The 15091-nt window shown below is 40.0% G+C and overlaps 1 protein-coding gene and 1 pseudogene across 4 annotated transcripts in view; one reads left to right on the top strand and one right to left on the bottom strand.

The window, feature by feature from the left end:
- osgepl1 (O-sialoglycoprotein endopeptidase-like 1) overlaps window positions 1-15091 on the top strand; it is a 38195-nt gene that overhangs the window by 9535 nt on the left and 13569 nt on the right. The window contains exons 2-7 of one of the 4 annotated variants that reach the window (XM_067229375.1): window positions 3373-3760; window positions 3858-4062; window positions 4173-4321; window positions 4526-4656; window positions 13290-13361; window positions 14351-14430. In XM_067229375.1, coding sequence (XP_067085476.1) covers window positions 3373-3760; window positions 3858-4062; window positions 4173-4321; window positions 4526-4656; window positions 13290-13361; window positions 14351-14411 — 1006 coding nt within the window. In that variant the 3' untranslated portion in view covers window positions 14412-14430. Of the gene's footprint in view, window positions 1-3372; window positions 3761-3857; window positions 4063-4172; window positions 4322-4525; window positions 4657-12875; window positions 12981-13289; window positions 13362-14350; window positions 14431-15091 lie in introns of those variants that run through there. The other 3 variants (XM_067229374.1, XM_067229378.1, XM_067229376.1) reach the window with 3 other exon arrangements.
- On the bottom strand, window positions 8894-12800 carry LOC136959302 (E3 SUMO-protein ligase KIAA1586-like; annotated as a pseudogene).

Below are 15091 nucleotides of genomic sequence, written 5' to 3' on the forward strand. Positions count from 1 at the left end.
GGTATGGGGGTGCATTAGTGCCTAAAGGCACCATCAATGCTGAAAAGTATATACAGGTTTTAGAGTAACATTTGCTTGCATCCAGGCAACATCTTTTTCAGGGAAGGCCTTGCATATTTCAGGAAGACAATGTTAAACCACATCCTGCAAATGTTACAACAGCATGGCTTCGTAGTAGAAGAGTCCGGGGGCTGAACTGGCCTCCCTGCAGTCCAGACCTTTCACCAGTTAAAAACATTTGGTGGATCATGAAATGAAAAATATCATAAAGAAGACCAGGACCATTGAGCAGCAAGAATCCTGTATCAGACACAAAAGGGACAACATTCCTCTCCCAGCAACAGGTCTCCTCAGATCCCAGACATATACTCCCAGACTGTTGATAAAAGAAGAGGGGATGCTACACAGTGGTAAACGTGGCCTTGTTCCAACTTATTTGAGACGTGTTGCTGCCATCAAATTCAAAATCACTGTATTTTTGCCTTAAAATTGTATCAGTTTAAAGATTTGATATGTGTTCTGTTCTATAGTGAATAACATGGCTTTATGAGATTTCCAAATCATTGTATTCTGTTTTTAATTTGATTTTACACAATGTCCCAACTTTTTTTGAATTGGGGATGTATATATTTATATAAATCCTTTGTGTAATAGGCCTATGAAATATGATATGATATTTGTTCCTTATGAAAAATTAGGGAATAAACTTTGGGTGTGTTACCTTACCTTAGTTGTATAATACATTTACATTAGGTTGCTAGTTTAGGGTTTTTCCTGCATAGAGAAAATTTTGGCGCGCGCCAAAGCCGTTTTCCCGACCGCCAATGACAAATCCCGAGCGCCAAAGGCAAAAGAAAGTCTGCGATGAAAATAAATAAAAAAACGCTGTGTTCATCATGCGTGCAATGCATGTCAGCGAATATGTTCTCAATAGTATGTTTCAAGTAGACTACAGCCGAACCCTCGTTCTGTTGTGATCAATAGTAATCAAGTTGATAAGCGTGTCTTCTTGTCTGATCAATGCGCAACTTTGAGGTGCGCGAATGGGCAGAGCGGCCAGAAAACTGTCGTTCCGCTGCGAGGGCCAGCCCGACATGCACGAATACACCTGTACAAATGCAAATGAAATTTCCACTCAAAATGCTGACAAAAGTTTGATTTAAGATTTCCAACGCAGCCTTCATTGGTATTCTTAACCTGGAATGATAATATATAGTGCAGTGTTTCCTCTATGGCTACATTTCTGCTGCCACAGTATCAGAAATCAGGCTGCACAACATTTTAGGCAGTCTATCAGCAGTGATTGTTAGAGTGCTTGTCGGAGAATTGCACGGACACGCGCTTCACACCGGAGTTGAGATTGCGTGTTAAGCCTGTTATTGTATAAGTCTATAGTTCTTGCAAATTTAAATCAAGTTAACTGGTGATTTTCGTTGTTTGTATTCTTCCCCTGCTAGCTAAATTGTCTGTTGATTCGATAGCGATTGCTGCCCTTGCTCAGGTTTTTATTTTAGGTGCATTATTATGCTGAAGTAGTTTTAATTAATAAAAAGTGGGTTTATTGTTATTGTTTGCTACAGAATGCTTAGCCTATCAAGATCAAATGAAGCAGGCAGTGTACATGCTTCGGAGTGGCCTACCTTAATCGATAGGCTAGGCTACTACTGACCATTTACAATAAGTTGTTACGTCAATTATTAATTGGCAGCATTTATGCCATTTAGAGCATACTTTATGAATGTAAGGTGTCTTTAAGTATCCTAACTTTATTGCATTGATACATTGATTAGAAAAAGGAAGAAAAAAAGAATACATATATATATTTTTTTTTTGGAGCACTGAAGACCCATTTTGACCCAGGAAAAACCCTGTAGTTGGATTATTGCTATATTTACGTCTCCCTGTGTCTCAAATGGCATACTTACTACTGGGTGTGACTGCCTTTGACAAGGCACAACTTATATTCTCTGTCATATATATTTGGGTTCCCTGCCTTTGGCAAGGCAGAACCTATATTCTCTATCATATATCATTTATTTCTTACTTATTATTTTCCCACCCTAACTTGTCCCAAAGTGTTTGGGACTACATTGATGTCGGTATCAAATGTGCGTCTTGTTCCCAAAAGTGTTTTTTGTATCGCCTGGAAGGTTCCGTTGCACAGTTTAGGCAGAATTTAAGTCTTTGTGGCAAAAAGTTAAGCTAACGGTAGCTAACTAGCTACAGTCACAACGTCACAAACCTGCGCTCGATTACCTACAGTAGAACAGCAGTTCAGTAGCTCGTTCTGGGAGATAGATAGCTAGCTAGCTGAAACTGCAAAAGGACAGCTGCCAGGGTGATAACATCTTCTGTAGCTAGCTATGGATGTGTAATATTTATTTATTATGTCATTCATAGGTTTGGAGGTGCAGTGGCCGCAAGCACTCCTCACAATTTCCCCAGAAATTGTACCGTCTCTAGTATCAGTTTAGTAGGGTATGTATTGCAGCTGCCCTTACAAAGTAGTGACTGTTGAATGCAGTATGCATACAATTGGCATGCATCCTTTACAGTTCCTGGCACCAAATTTCAGTATTATAAAAAAAATGATTTCCGGTTTGTGGGTATTTTCTTCTATTTTTGTTGATTTATTAATGTCCAGCTCCTGGACTTGCCATCTCTGTAATTATGGCAGGAATATTTGTGTGTGTGTACAAATTATAATGGGTTTAGTTTCCCACGATCAGCTCAAGAACCGGGCACTCTGCCAAGTTCAAATTCTCCATGTGTCCTCTTTATAACCCAACAAAGTGCAGTGATTGATAGTTTGTTTGGATAAACATTTCAACATCAAATAATGAAACAATAATTTATGTCAACAATTATGACAACTGGCTCAACCATTGTGCATGTAATGACTTTTTTGTCATGAAACTAAATGTTTAGATGTTTGTGGTGGTAAGACAATTTAACAGAGAACCAATGTAGTAAATCTTGATCAACATAACATAAGCAATTTATAACGTAGGAAACCGCAGGCTACATAATCATTTTCATGAATGTAGGCTACCACAGCATTGGTAATTTGACTAGAATAGATGTGGAGGTTGAACAAGTACTTCAGAGATGACAAAGAATTTCAATTGTGATCTGAGAACCAAAACCACTGAGAAGAACTCATCAACAGCTGCATCACTGGCACTGCACCATCTATCTATAATTTCATAAATCTGTGTGTCACCGAAATCATTGCGGGCCCTGTGCTCTATCTATAATTCCAGGAGTCTGTGTGTCTTCTTAATCACTGACTGCATCACGGACACTGTGCACTAGTTACATCCAATTTATGAGTCTGCCCAATCTAATAAATTTTTTATCAAATGTTTATAGGACTGGTGGGATTATCCCCACTGTTGCACAGCAGCTTCACAGAGAAAACATTGTCCGTGTCGTCCAGGAGGCAATGAAGAGCAGTGGCATTACCCCAAGTAACCTTTCCGCCGTTGCCACCACAGTGAAACCAGGCTTGGCCTTAAGCTTGGGGATAGGGCTAGACTTCAGTCGGGACTTTGTGAAGCAACACCAAAAGCTCTTCATTCCCATCCATCACATGGAGGCCCATGCCCTCACAGTCAGGATGCTTCAGCCTGTGGCCTTCCCTTTTCTGGTCCTCCTGGTTTCTGGAGGCCATTCTCTACTGGCTTTGGCTAGAGAAATTGATGACTTCCTACTCTTGGGTCAAACGCTGGATGAAGCTCCAGGGGACACTTTAGACAAGGTAAAGTTATGAGAAAATGCCTTTTTTCACTTGTAATATTTTCAATTGAGGATCTTGAGGATTGGAAACAAAATCTAGGATTTCTATGGATTCACAGGTTGCAAGATGCTTGTCACTAATAAAACACCCCAGGTGCTCCGGAATGAGTGGGGGACAAGCTATAGAGCTTCTAGCTCAAGACGGTGACCGGTTGAAGTTTTCCTTCAAAACACCAATGGGCAGCCACTATGACTGTGACTTCTCATTTGCTGGTGTAAGACATCAGGTGCTAATGGCAATTATGAAAAAAGAAAAGGAGGAAGGTCAGTAAACAACAATTAAAATTATAAAAATTTAAATCTTTGTCAATCTGACACATCAGGTCACGTAAAAAATAATTGTGCTAAAATATTTATTTTACATCTCTTTCAAGGTGTGGAGCAAGGGGCAATGTTGTTATGTGTAAATGACATAGCTGCAGCTGCACAGCATACAGTGGCCTCTCACATCGCTAAGCGCACTCACCGTGCTATTTTGTTCTGTAAGGAAAAGCGCTTACTACCTTCCTCAAATCCAACCCTGGTAAGTAATTGAAATTGCAAAACAGCCCATTCCACTCAATTTGAACTGTTTTCTGGTTTGTTTTTCTTCTTTTTTTTTGTAAATTGACAGCATTGCATTTACTGTATTTAATGTTGTGATTATATATTTACTGTGACACAAACATCTTACTTCTTTTGGTTCATTTTATGCATTGCTCGGTACTTAAACACTAAGCATTTTTAGGTTGTTTCAGGGGGAGTCGCTAGTAACCTGTACATCAGAAAGGTTTTGAAGATTGTCACTGACACCACTGGACTACATCTCCGTTTTCCTCCATCCAAGTTTTGCACTGACAATGGCGTCATGATTGCATGGTATGTGGACTATTCAGTATCAGTCTGAAGTCATGTATTTTTTATTTTTAGCTTAGCTGCCTATATTACGTCTCCTGGTCAAAACCATTGACTGTAAAAATAATGGAGGGCATGACAGCCCCCCAAAAGTGAAGCCAAAACATCTCGATCGCCCCCTGGTGGCTGGCCTGGTATGGGTCATAAGTCCCGCCTCTTCCATGTTTGCGGATGGGACATGACAACAAAAAATCTGTGATTTTGCGCGTCAATTATTTTCTTTTTTTCAAAGATGGTTTCATTTTAGGTAGTTCTTATCACGCTTATGTCTGTTCGAGTGGTCATTTTTCTGATCAGTTTGTTTTTAATTCGCTATTTGACTAAATAAAAAGGGGTTAGTGTGTGCTCGTGATTGGGTCGGGTGAGTGTATGGGTGGAACCTCGATACCACATTACCCGATCACTACTGCGCAGACTTTGGCTCCAAATGACATCACCAGCGCAAGATGGCAGCACCCGTATCTGGGATATTTTGGCTTCATTTTTGTACAGTGGGAGGAAGTGGAGATGCGTCGTCCATCTAAATTTGACTGTCGCCAAACACAGTACATTTGCCAAGCACTCTGCACAAATGAACACCGGGGGGCATCAGACATGGTAGCAACCAGAGAATGTCTAATATGGGGAGAACTGCCACTCGGGAAACTTCCGGCTTCTGAACTGGTTGCAATTCCACTCTAGTTCCATATGAGGGCGCTAACGGTCGAGTGCAGAATGAATGGAGGTCTATGGAGCTATACCCCTCAAAATCCACTTTTCTCAGGATATCATTTTTTGTCTAGTAATTTGAATGCTGAATTCGAAAGGGGGGGCAAAAAAAATACACAATGCCGGGTTTAAGATTAAAGTCGCCCTTTGTTCTAAAAAGCCTTTTAAAATCGATGACGTCATACATATTGTACGGTCAGAGATAGACAAGTTTTTGAGCCGTTTCCGCTCTACTTCCTAAACTCCTCCCTTCGATGCAATCCACTTCCGTTCTGGCGGGCTGGGTTTGTTTTGCTAGCTAGCTCCGTTGTGCCGACAAAGCACTGAAATCGCAGTGACAGAGGATATACAATTTACAACATGAAGAAAAGTGGTTCGGGAACGACGTGTGCGGTAGTTGGTTGCAAACACTCGAGAAAGCACCTGAACGAGTGGTTAGATAGAGTGCTACGACCACCAGTTTTAAAACCTAGAATCGCCTCTAGCCTGTTACAGTTATACTACAGTAGTATGCTTATTGTTTGTAGGCTATTCACATTGTGTTGGTGTTCCTTTGTCCTATTGTTGCAGTGGATTTAATAATTATACATTGATATGTGGATATAATAATTCAAACCTTTCAAAGTGCCAATACACACATCTGTATAAACCCGGCATGAGGTGTGTAGCCAACCGGTGCTTGTTTAAAGCAGTCATAACCGGGTTCATAGGAAGAATAGATAGATAAGTAGGCACTTCAGGCAGTGACAAGCCACTTAAATAAGGATAACAGTGTACTGCCTGTCTTGTTCTTCTGAAGTTGTTAAATTGAATAGGCTGAACATCAACATGTAACATCAATAGCCTAGAAATTCCAAACTAATTAGCTTTCAATGTTATGTATGCCTAGGCTACTTGGACCGTGTCCTGGCAATAAATAAAGAACATTATGCTACATGTTTTGCCAGGATAACTGGCAAGACCATTGAATGTTCATGATGTTCCTGTGTGTTTATTCCTTTGACTGGGTACAACAACGCGATCAGTCAACCGACTATAAATGTTTTTAATGTCGGGCTACGAATTTATAGAACAACTTCTGTCTGATACGTGTGGCATCCTTTAGCCAAATAATTAGCCTACATTTTGCTGAGAGATTGAAGAGCTAGACAACAAATGTTCTAATGAATCACCGACTAAAGTCATCTTCTGACATTGCCTTTGCTCCATGTTAAAAGCTCCAAAATGATGGACTGGCAAAAGCTTTATAACTATAAATCTACTCTAAAATGTACTTAAAAGTATGGTGACGACGTTGGCAACTTATCCAGTAGTAAATGTCAAACGACAAGTATGTCAAAGTAGTAGAACCGTGATCCCAAGCTAGCATCGACATCGCTGTGTTGACACCAGCAGACGCGTTGCAAGCCACTTCCGGCGGAAATGAAGTGCATTTGTGTAGAGTTATGGCGGCCCCCTGTGATTTGGCGCGTAAACTTGTCTATACTGCATTACAGCAAGCTCTGGTCACTTCCTTTTTTCTCTCGAGGCATCAACAACACAGCTGACAGGTTAGGCTCTCCTTGTCAATACACATGCTAGAAAGAGTTTTGGTTTGCTAATGTTGTTGCTAATGTTGCTAATGCTCTGACATTCTGGTTCCGCTTCGGATGCCATCTAGGGGGATCTCTGGTCGTAGTCATTCCTTCACTAACAAATCAGCATTCATTAACAGAATGCTAGCGTGTTATGGGCAACAATGACTCACCCTGTAAGAAATCGAAAGGACGTAAGTACTCGTTCATTCAACTTTCGACCTATAATCCATGTTTAACATGCAAAAACTACAATCAAATCGGAGATTTCTCAACGACAATCAGGTGAAAGAGACAAATTTAGCCGTTTAGCTCCATAGACTCCCATTCATTTTGCACTCAACCGCGATCGCTCCCAGTGGAACTTTGGTGGAACTGCAACAAAATTCGGTACAATGGGGGGAGTGGACAGGCTCTCCGTAGACGGGCTCTGGTAGCAACACAAACTGACTAGCGCTGAAACCTCTCTACAATACATGCATTCTTGATAATTTCACAGATAGGAAATATTTGACAAAGCATGATTTGACTTTATACTTCATTCAATGCAGCATATCTAAAAAGTTGTATATATTGTTTAATAAAAAGTATATATTTGGCCCATGGACATGAAAATGCAAATAAGCAATCTTTTCTCTCAAATCTGAGAGTGTATGTCAATATTAAGGGCACTTTACACAAAACACAACAAAACAAATGTTAGAAAGAAAGAAACTGGGCTAGAGTGTGCAGTGGTGTAGTGGTCCCTGGAGAAGTGGGTATACTCTTAATTTTGCAATTTTTTTAAGCCGCCCATACAGCAAAGGATAAACGCCCTGTTTTATAAATAGTGACATACTATATTTAGTTTACCCAAAAATTATTAACCCAGTATTATTTACACATTGCCACATGATTCCTGCTGCTTTACCTCAGGGAATAAGGATTATGAAATTACTGACCCACAGACTGGTGAGAGACAACTTCATAAATATGCAATTTGAGTGAACTATTCCTTATCCTTACTCCATCCACACAAAATTGGACAACTGTTCTCTCGTCTTGCAAGTTGTCCATATAGACAGTAGTTTCTTTTGTAAACTGTCTCTTGGAACAGCTAATTTGCAAAACATAGTGTAGGTCAGAGTATAGTACTATTATAAAATTAACATTACTTCACCTGGAGCAGATATTACTGGTCCTACACAGGTGGTGTTATGCAGGAGTATAAAATATATTCAACATGAGGCAAACAGTTTTACAGTCAGAGATTTGTTTATTTTTGTAACATTCATCTAACCCCTGTGCTGCCTTCGGGTCACATGACCCAAAGGTTCTTAACGAACCATCGTTGTGTTTACCCAATTTTACCCAATACAAAAACAAATAAAAATAATTTTCTTTTAACCTTCGCAATGTGGGGGGTCTGCGACAGCCCAACGGTTAAAAGAAAATGCTTCACTTTGTTTTTGTATGCGGTAAAGTTGTCGCAATACGACGGTGGGTCACAATGACTCAAGGTCAGAATTACCCGAAGATAACACAAGGGTTAAATAAATTACATCAAGACTGAATTTGACCATACATCCTTGTTCATGTTTCACTTTAAATTAAAAACACATCATCCTGTTCCACACATCAAAACCAATTACATAAACTCAAAAGTGCGAAGTCCTAAAACTGAAAAAAGAAAAAAAGATTTGGTTTTCAACAGCTGAACACTATTTTAGCATACCGCTTGAGATATACATAAACATCACCACAAATATTGATATTAAATATTGATCATCCTTCAAATTATTCAACAATATATTAAAAACAATATGTTACAAAACAACAATATCTAGTGAACAATTAATAAAAAATATATACATTTGACAACATATCCATGAAAACAACAGTGACTCTCTAAACCCAGTGCTGGGTTTCTAAATAAGTGCTCATATCACAGTATATTCCAGACAGACTTGCTCTCTGCTGGGGTTTTTACACCGCATTGCCTTGAACGCAAGGAAGAGGTGTCTCTTCAACCAGGTCCTCGTATACTTTTGAGGATCAAACATGGAAGTAGGGGGGCCGTTGATATTAATCATCATCAAGTTTGATATGTTTGAGATCAGTAGGATAGCCCTCTTGTCTGAGCTTATAATGTTCATGAGGCTAAAGTTCCTCTCACACTCTGCTGTGCTGACAGGGAATGTTTTCATACAGTTCATGAGTGGTTTTAGTAGGTCTCGCATCCCATTCAGTGCTTGGTCTGTGCACAAGTTAAATCGCTTGCACAGTCGCTTAACTTGTTCTTCACCATGGTGAATGCTGGGGTTTGATGGCCATTTACTCTGATCAAGGATGCTGAAGTCCTTGATGACCTCATCTTCGAAAGACAAGCGTTGCTCAAGATGGTTCACAAGGCTTTGTAAGAACTGGCCTGGATTGATTGACTTCAGCTTTGCATTTCCTTCCAGGGCTATAGAGCGATACTCCCCAGTCTCTGTTGCTTCTAAAGCCTCACAGTATTTTTCACCTGGACTCTCTTTGAATGACTGTATCACTCTGATTGAGCGTTTCAGCAGATGCTCTGCTCTGAGGAGAGTTATAGAATGAGCTTGATGCTCCTGTGACAGGAGACTTAGTTCACGGAGAGTGTCATACATGAGCCCAAGGTCACAGATAAATTCAGGACTTTTAACACGATATAATAAACCTCTGTACATTTGTTTCTCTTTGGTGGACCTCATCTCATCAGAACACGCATTCTTAAAGTGCTGCACAAGACCTCCCAGGGATGTCCAAACAGCACGAACAGTACGAAAGCTACTGGCCACCCAGCGTACATCCAAGACTCTGCCAATGCAAAGAAGTTGTGAGCCTACTTCAGCTGCTGCATCTTTGAGTTCACGTTCATTTTTGTTTGACATACTATACAGAGAATATAGCTTCTGCATAAATATTTTAAAGTGATTGACACCCGTTACCTCATCAACTGCATTTGACACAGCTAGTTCAAGTCTATGGTTCATACAGTGCCATACAAAGAGCTTTGGGAATCTCAAGGTCAACCTGGTTGCTACTCAAGACTTCTTTCCTAACATGACATTGGCTCAGATACAAATGTTACCCAGTTTTCTCGAAGCCACTCTTCTGTAAAGCCAGCATTCGTTAAACAAGTGAGTAAAGCCTGCTCTATGCCATCTGTTCTCTGATTTTCTTGTTCAACAAGTTCAAGGAATATGAACTCAGGGCTTTCTTCTTGAATTGACGCTTTAACAGAAACTGTCATGACAGGTTTGTGACTTAAAGAACAGGCCTCGTCAATTAGGACAGCTAACTTAGTCGATGATGCTATTATGCTACTGGAAATTTTGCTCTGCATCTCACTGGCAACATGATGTATTATTTGTGTTGCACTGTAACGTGAATGAAGTATTGAGCCCATCTCCATTCAGTTCCTGCAGCTCAATGAGGCTCTCGTGGTCAGAAAAGGGTCTGTTCTTTTTGGCCAAATGGTAGGCTGTTCGGAACACAGCTTCGGTTTCTTTCATGTAGGACTCAGTCATAACCCCCACTGCATTCTCAATGGCCGCTTCTTTCTGTTGTTCTTCCACCTTCACAGCTTGAGTGTGTGCCTTGGACAAAGCATGTTTCCTGACCTTATTTCTCAAGGCTGACAGACTTGTTTCTGTACTTGCCTGAGAAGACACTTGAATTTCAACATTCATCCATTCTCTTGAAAGTGATACACCTTGGAGTTCACACTGCTACAGACCAGACATCCTGTGAAGCATAAACAAACAATGTAACTACTGTATCCACAGCTGTATGTGTGCATGGTCCATTTCTCCCAAATACATACAAGTACACACACACAATATTAATGTGTGTCCACTGTTTCAGAAGCTACCCAAACTAACAATATACCTAAACTTACCCAGATTTTTGTTTTTGGCTCCCAACCAGGGGTTCTTGGATTTAAAATCCTCTTTTTGTTTGACAGTCCACGGGTCAGGCCAGTCATTATTGATGTCTAAAAGAAGAACAAAAGTGATTGAATTATAGGATATAAAAAAGGCATGTACATTTAGCTTAAAGTGTACATAATCTAGCTTGTTAGGGTTCCTCCGGTAGGAGGGAACCTATTGTTATTGTTGGTATTCTTATTATTATTATTTTTCTTCTCCTTGCGCCTCAATATCTCAAAAAGTCACTGGTTATAAATGTTATAATTTGGCACATTGATACTACATCCAAGTGGGTAACCCACACCAAATATGGGCCACATCAGACCATAGGGGGCGCCACAGGCCACGCCCAAAAGTCCAATTTTCAAAGTAATGGCATTCCCACCCCATTGCTCCAATTCTTCTGAATCTTGGTGTGCATGCCTCATTTTTCATGAGGAATAAAAAAGCCTCAAGGACCCATAAGGTCCGCCATGATGGATTTTCCTGTACAGTGATAATTTTGGAAAACCTTAAAAATTCCTCTTCTCTTGAACCAAAGCTCTAATTGACTTGAGATTTTGTACAGATATGTATCATTGACATATGTAAAATGTTTACTTAAGACAATTGAATCAAATACAAAATGGCTGAAAGGGGTGTATTTATGTAAATGTACACATTCCCTCAATATGTTTGTGTCACAAAATCAAACGTATTTTTGAAGGATGGTTCAAACTTAATAGGCTTTAAGGTGACATGCCCCTGAAGTACCATGCAAAGTTTCACCTTGACATGTCGAAATATGACTGAATTACAGCTGTTTGAACTTCGACCAAATCTGACAATGCTCGCCATTGGAGAAACAGCTGTTTTTATTATCCAGTTTTGTGTAATCCATGTCTGGGAATGGCTCAATTGGCTGAGATGTTGTGCTGGTAAGCAAAGGGTTGTAGGTTCAAAACCAGTCAGAGGCATATATTATTATTATTTTTTCTGACAAAACGGTTTCTAGTCTTCCGATCAATCCTCCGGTTGTAAAACATAGCAATGAGTGTTTATTTGAGCCCATAACAACACTCAGATCATCTGTTTAGCGAGACTGTGTAAACCACTGCAAAACAAGACAGGTTTACCACAGTAGCAAGCTACTTGGAGTCTATGCATGGTACATTTACATTTAGTCATTTAGCAGACGCTCTTATCCAGAGCGACTTACAGTAAGTACAGGGACATTCCCCCGAGGCAAGTAGGGTGAAGTGCCTTGCCCAAGGACACAACGTCATGTGGCACGGACGGGAATCGAACTGGCAACCTTCAGATTACTAGCCCGCTTCCCTAACCGCTCAGCCACCTGACTCCCTGGTAGTGTCAGATTCACAACCGAGTTAGCTTTAATGAAGTATATTGATTGTTCAGGTGGATCCCTTGCCTGTTGCACAAATTCATTTCAGTAACCTAGTCTTTCTGTCTCATTGAGGTGTGCTGTGTTCATTGCCATGACTGTGTTCGCTATCATAGCTAACTAGCACCACTAGAATCAGAAAATACTCAATTTAAAAAATCTAAATAAATAAAAAAACACTAAACAGAAAACAATAGTATTATACTATTATTATGTTAGTATATATGACTACCTAGCTACTACTTGTTACAAAAATCTTATAATATAGAAATGAAACCCACCGTTGTTGACGTCTTCATCTCCTTGCCTGTCGGCATCCTCTTCAACGGGGGAGGGGAACGGAGCGAGCGTGGGCGCTGAGCTGATGTTAACGGAGCTAGCGTTAACCGTTAACAGCTCCGGGGTAGCCTCAATATCAGTAGCTGAGATGGCTGAGGTAACGTTAGTTTCGCGAGGACGTTTGTAATTGTGAAATGAAATAGTTGTTTGAATGGCTCGCTTCATTTTACATGTGCATACATTTTTTTGTAAAGGCGAAGAATTCAAAGTAAATTAAAACTTTTTTTCTCCCTTATTAAGACCCGCCCTACTCTGCCTCTGATTGATTGGCTCATCATCAGTTCGCGTGCGAAAAACCTAACCAATCTAACCAGCGAAGGCATCGAATACTAGCCATTGAGCCACTACTACATAATGCGCACCAGCGGTGATTGAGAAGTGGGTATATGCAATGCTGACAGAAAAATAAGTGGGTATACGCCGTATACCTGCGTATACCCTGGACTACACCACTGAGAGTGTGGAAAAAGAGAATAGTGCTTTGCACAGGACACGCCTAATAAGAGGGTGCATGCCTTATACCTTAAAATATACTCAACTACACCACTGTGCAAGAAAGTCTGTTTTCTCTAATGGAAATAGACATCCCTTCAAGGATTTTAGGCATAGTAGGCTCTGTTTAAATCTGACTCCATCTTTTTGTGTCCATTCCAGGAATGGTGTTGAGCGGCTAAGAGGAGGAAAGGGAATCCTGTCACACAATGAGAAGGTCTTCTATGAGCCCAAGTGAGTTTGTAAATATTTTTCTCATGAATTTAAGGCATTCAACCTTGTGTCTCCTTGTACATTCCTTGAATTTAATATGTATTTAATATGTTCCAAACTCAACAGATCTCTCAAATAATGACAGGAATCTCTGTGTGTGTTCAGAGATGACAGAATATGTCAATTGTGATCTGAGAAATATACCATAACTGACATCCGATGTCAGTGACACACACATATTTCTGGAATTATAGATAGATAGTGCAGTGCCCGTGATGCAGCTGGTGATGACAGTTCTTCTCAGTGGTCTTGGTACCTATATTTCTCAGATCACAATTGAAATTCTTTGTCATCTCTGAAGTACTTGTTCAACCTCCACATCATCTATTCTAGTCACTTATGCACATCATAAAAACAATTTATCATTATTTTAAATAAATTACCAATGCTCTGGTATCGCATTCTCATAAATAAGACATGACAAATGACCGAGGAGACTGAATTCATACAAACACTGTCCCTGTCGTATGCCCATTTGTGGATCGCTATGTCCATGCCTCAAGAAACCGACCAATGAGGCTCAAGTGGTAGGAATAGTGCACTTGATTATAATGTCGTAGTTGATTTGGTGTTGATGTTGTGCACATTTGCAATGTGCAGGCAGTTTTGACATCAGTAAACACATTAATATTTTTTACAAAATTAATTGATCTACTGAAAGTATCCACTTTAAATTGTCGTTCTGTTATTTGGTTCTCACGATACTAGAATTTCAACCTCAAAACCGATACCCAGGAAAATACTCAATGCTCAATACCATTTTCAATACCACGGGGGGGAAATGACAAAAAAATACAAACAATAACATCAATGACAACTAAGGTGTGCAAATATATGAATATAAATATATAAAAAAAAAAAGAAGAGATATTAGATATTTTAGATTTACATGGAATGAAAAGGTCTGTTTGGGCTTTCAGTAATATGCATTTTCTTTCATGATTCCCCAGTGATTGTCTGGTTGATAATGGGCAACGTAAGTTAGAGCTCCGCCTCCACGTTTACCAATAAAAGTGAAATCAACATCGAAGCTCTTGCCTCAATTATTCTCGAAGTTATTGTATATCGGGCTTTTGTGGAGGGCTTTTGACGGATAGTAAAGTGTAGCATTGGTGTTTAATATTAAACCCTGCAATTTCATACTTCTGTTTGTTTTAATCTTTATTTGTTTTCATAGAAGATACACAGGCTAGTAAGACGTTAACAGTAGGCCTACAGTACAGTAGTCTTTTAGCTTGGTTAGCCACCGGTTGTTCTTTGCGTGCGTGTTTGTTTGTACAAAGAAAAACCTTTTATCATGCAATTGATTTCTGATCCCCAAACCATCTACTACTGCCCCTGCGATTTAGCCTGGGTGCCAGCCAAACTTAGCTCGCCCACAAAAAGAATTGGTCGGGAAGTTGGGTCTGGGGTCGCTCGGTTGGGGAAAAACGATGTCCGAACAAGAGCTGTTCGGACCAATCAAATTGTCAGGGCGGGCTTTATACGATGATGGACAGATGATCAACAGTAACGTAATCAACCACATCACCAAAGAGCGCTTGGGTTGAAATAGTTTTCAACAAACAACATACTACGTTGCTCTGATTGGTTGTAGGTCTATCCAATTGAGTGAAGAGGCATTTTTTTCCGGGTTCGGTTGAAACACGCCCCATACTCACAGCCCAACGGAGCGGTATCAGACTCATATT

The sequence above is a fragment of the Osmerus mordax genome, chromosome 2, assembly GCF_038355195.1.
Source record: "Osmerus mordax isolate fOsmMor3 chromosome 2, fOsmMor3.pri, whole genome shotgun sequence".
Lineage (NCBI taxonomy): Eukaryota > Metazoa > Chordata > Actinopteri > Osmeriformes > Osmeridae > Osmerus > Osmerus mordax.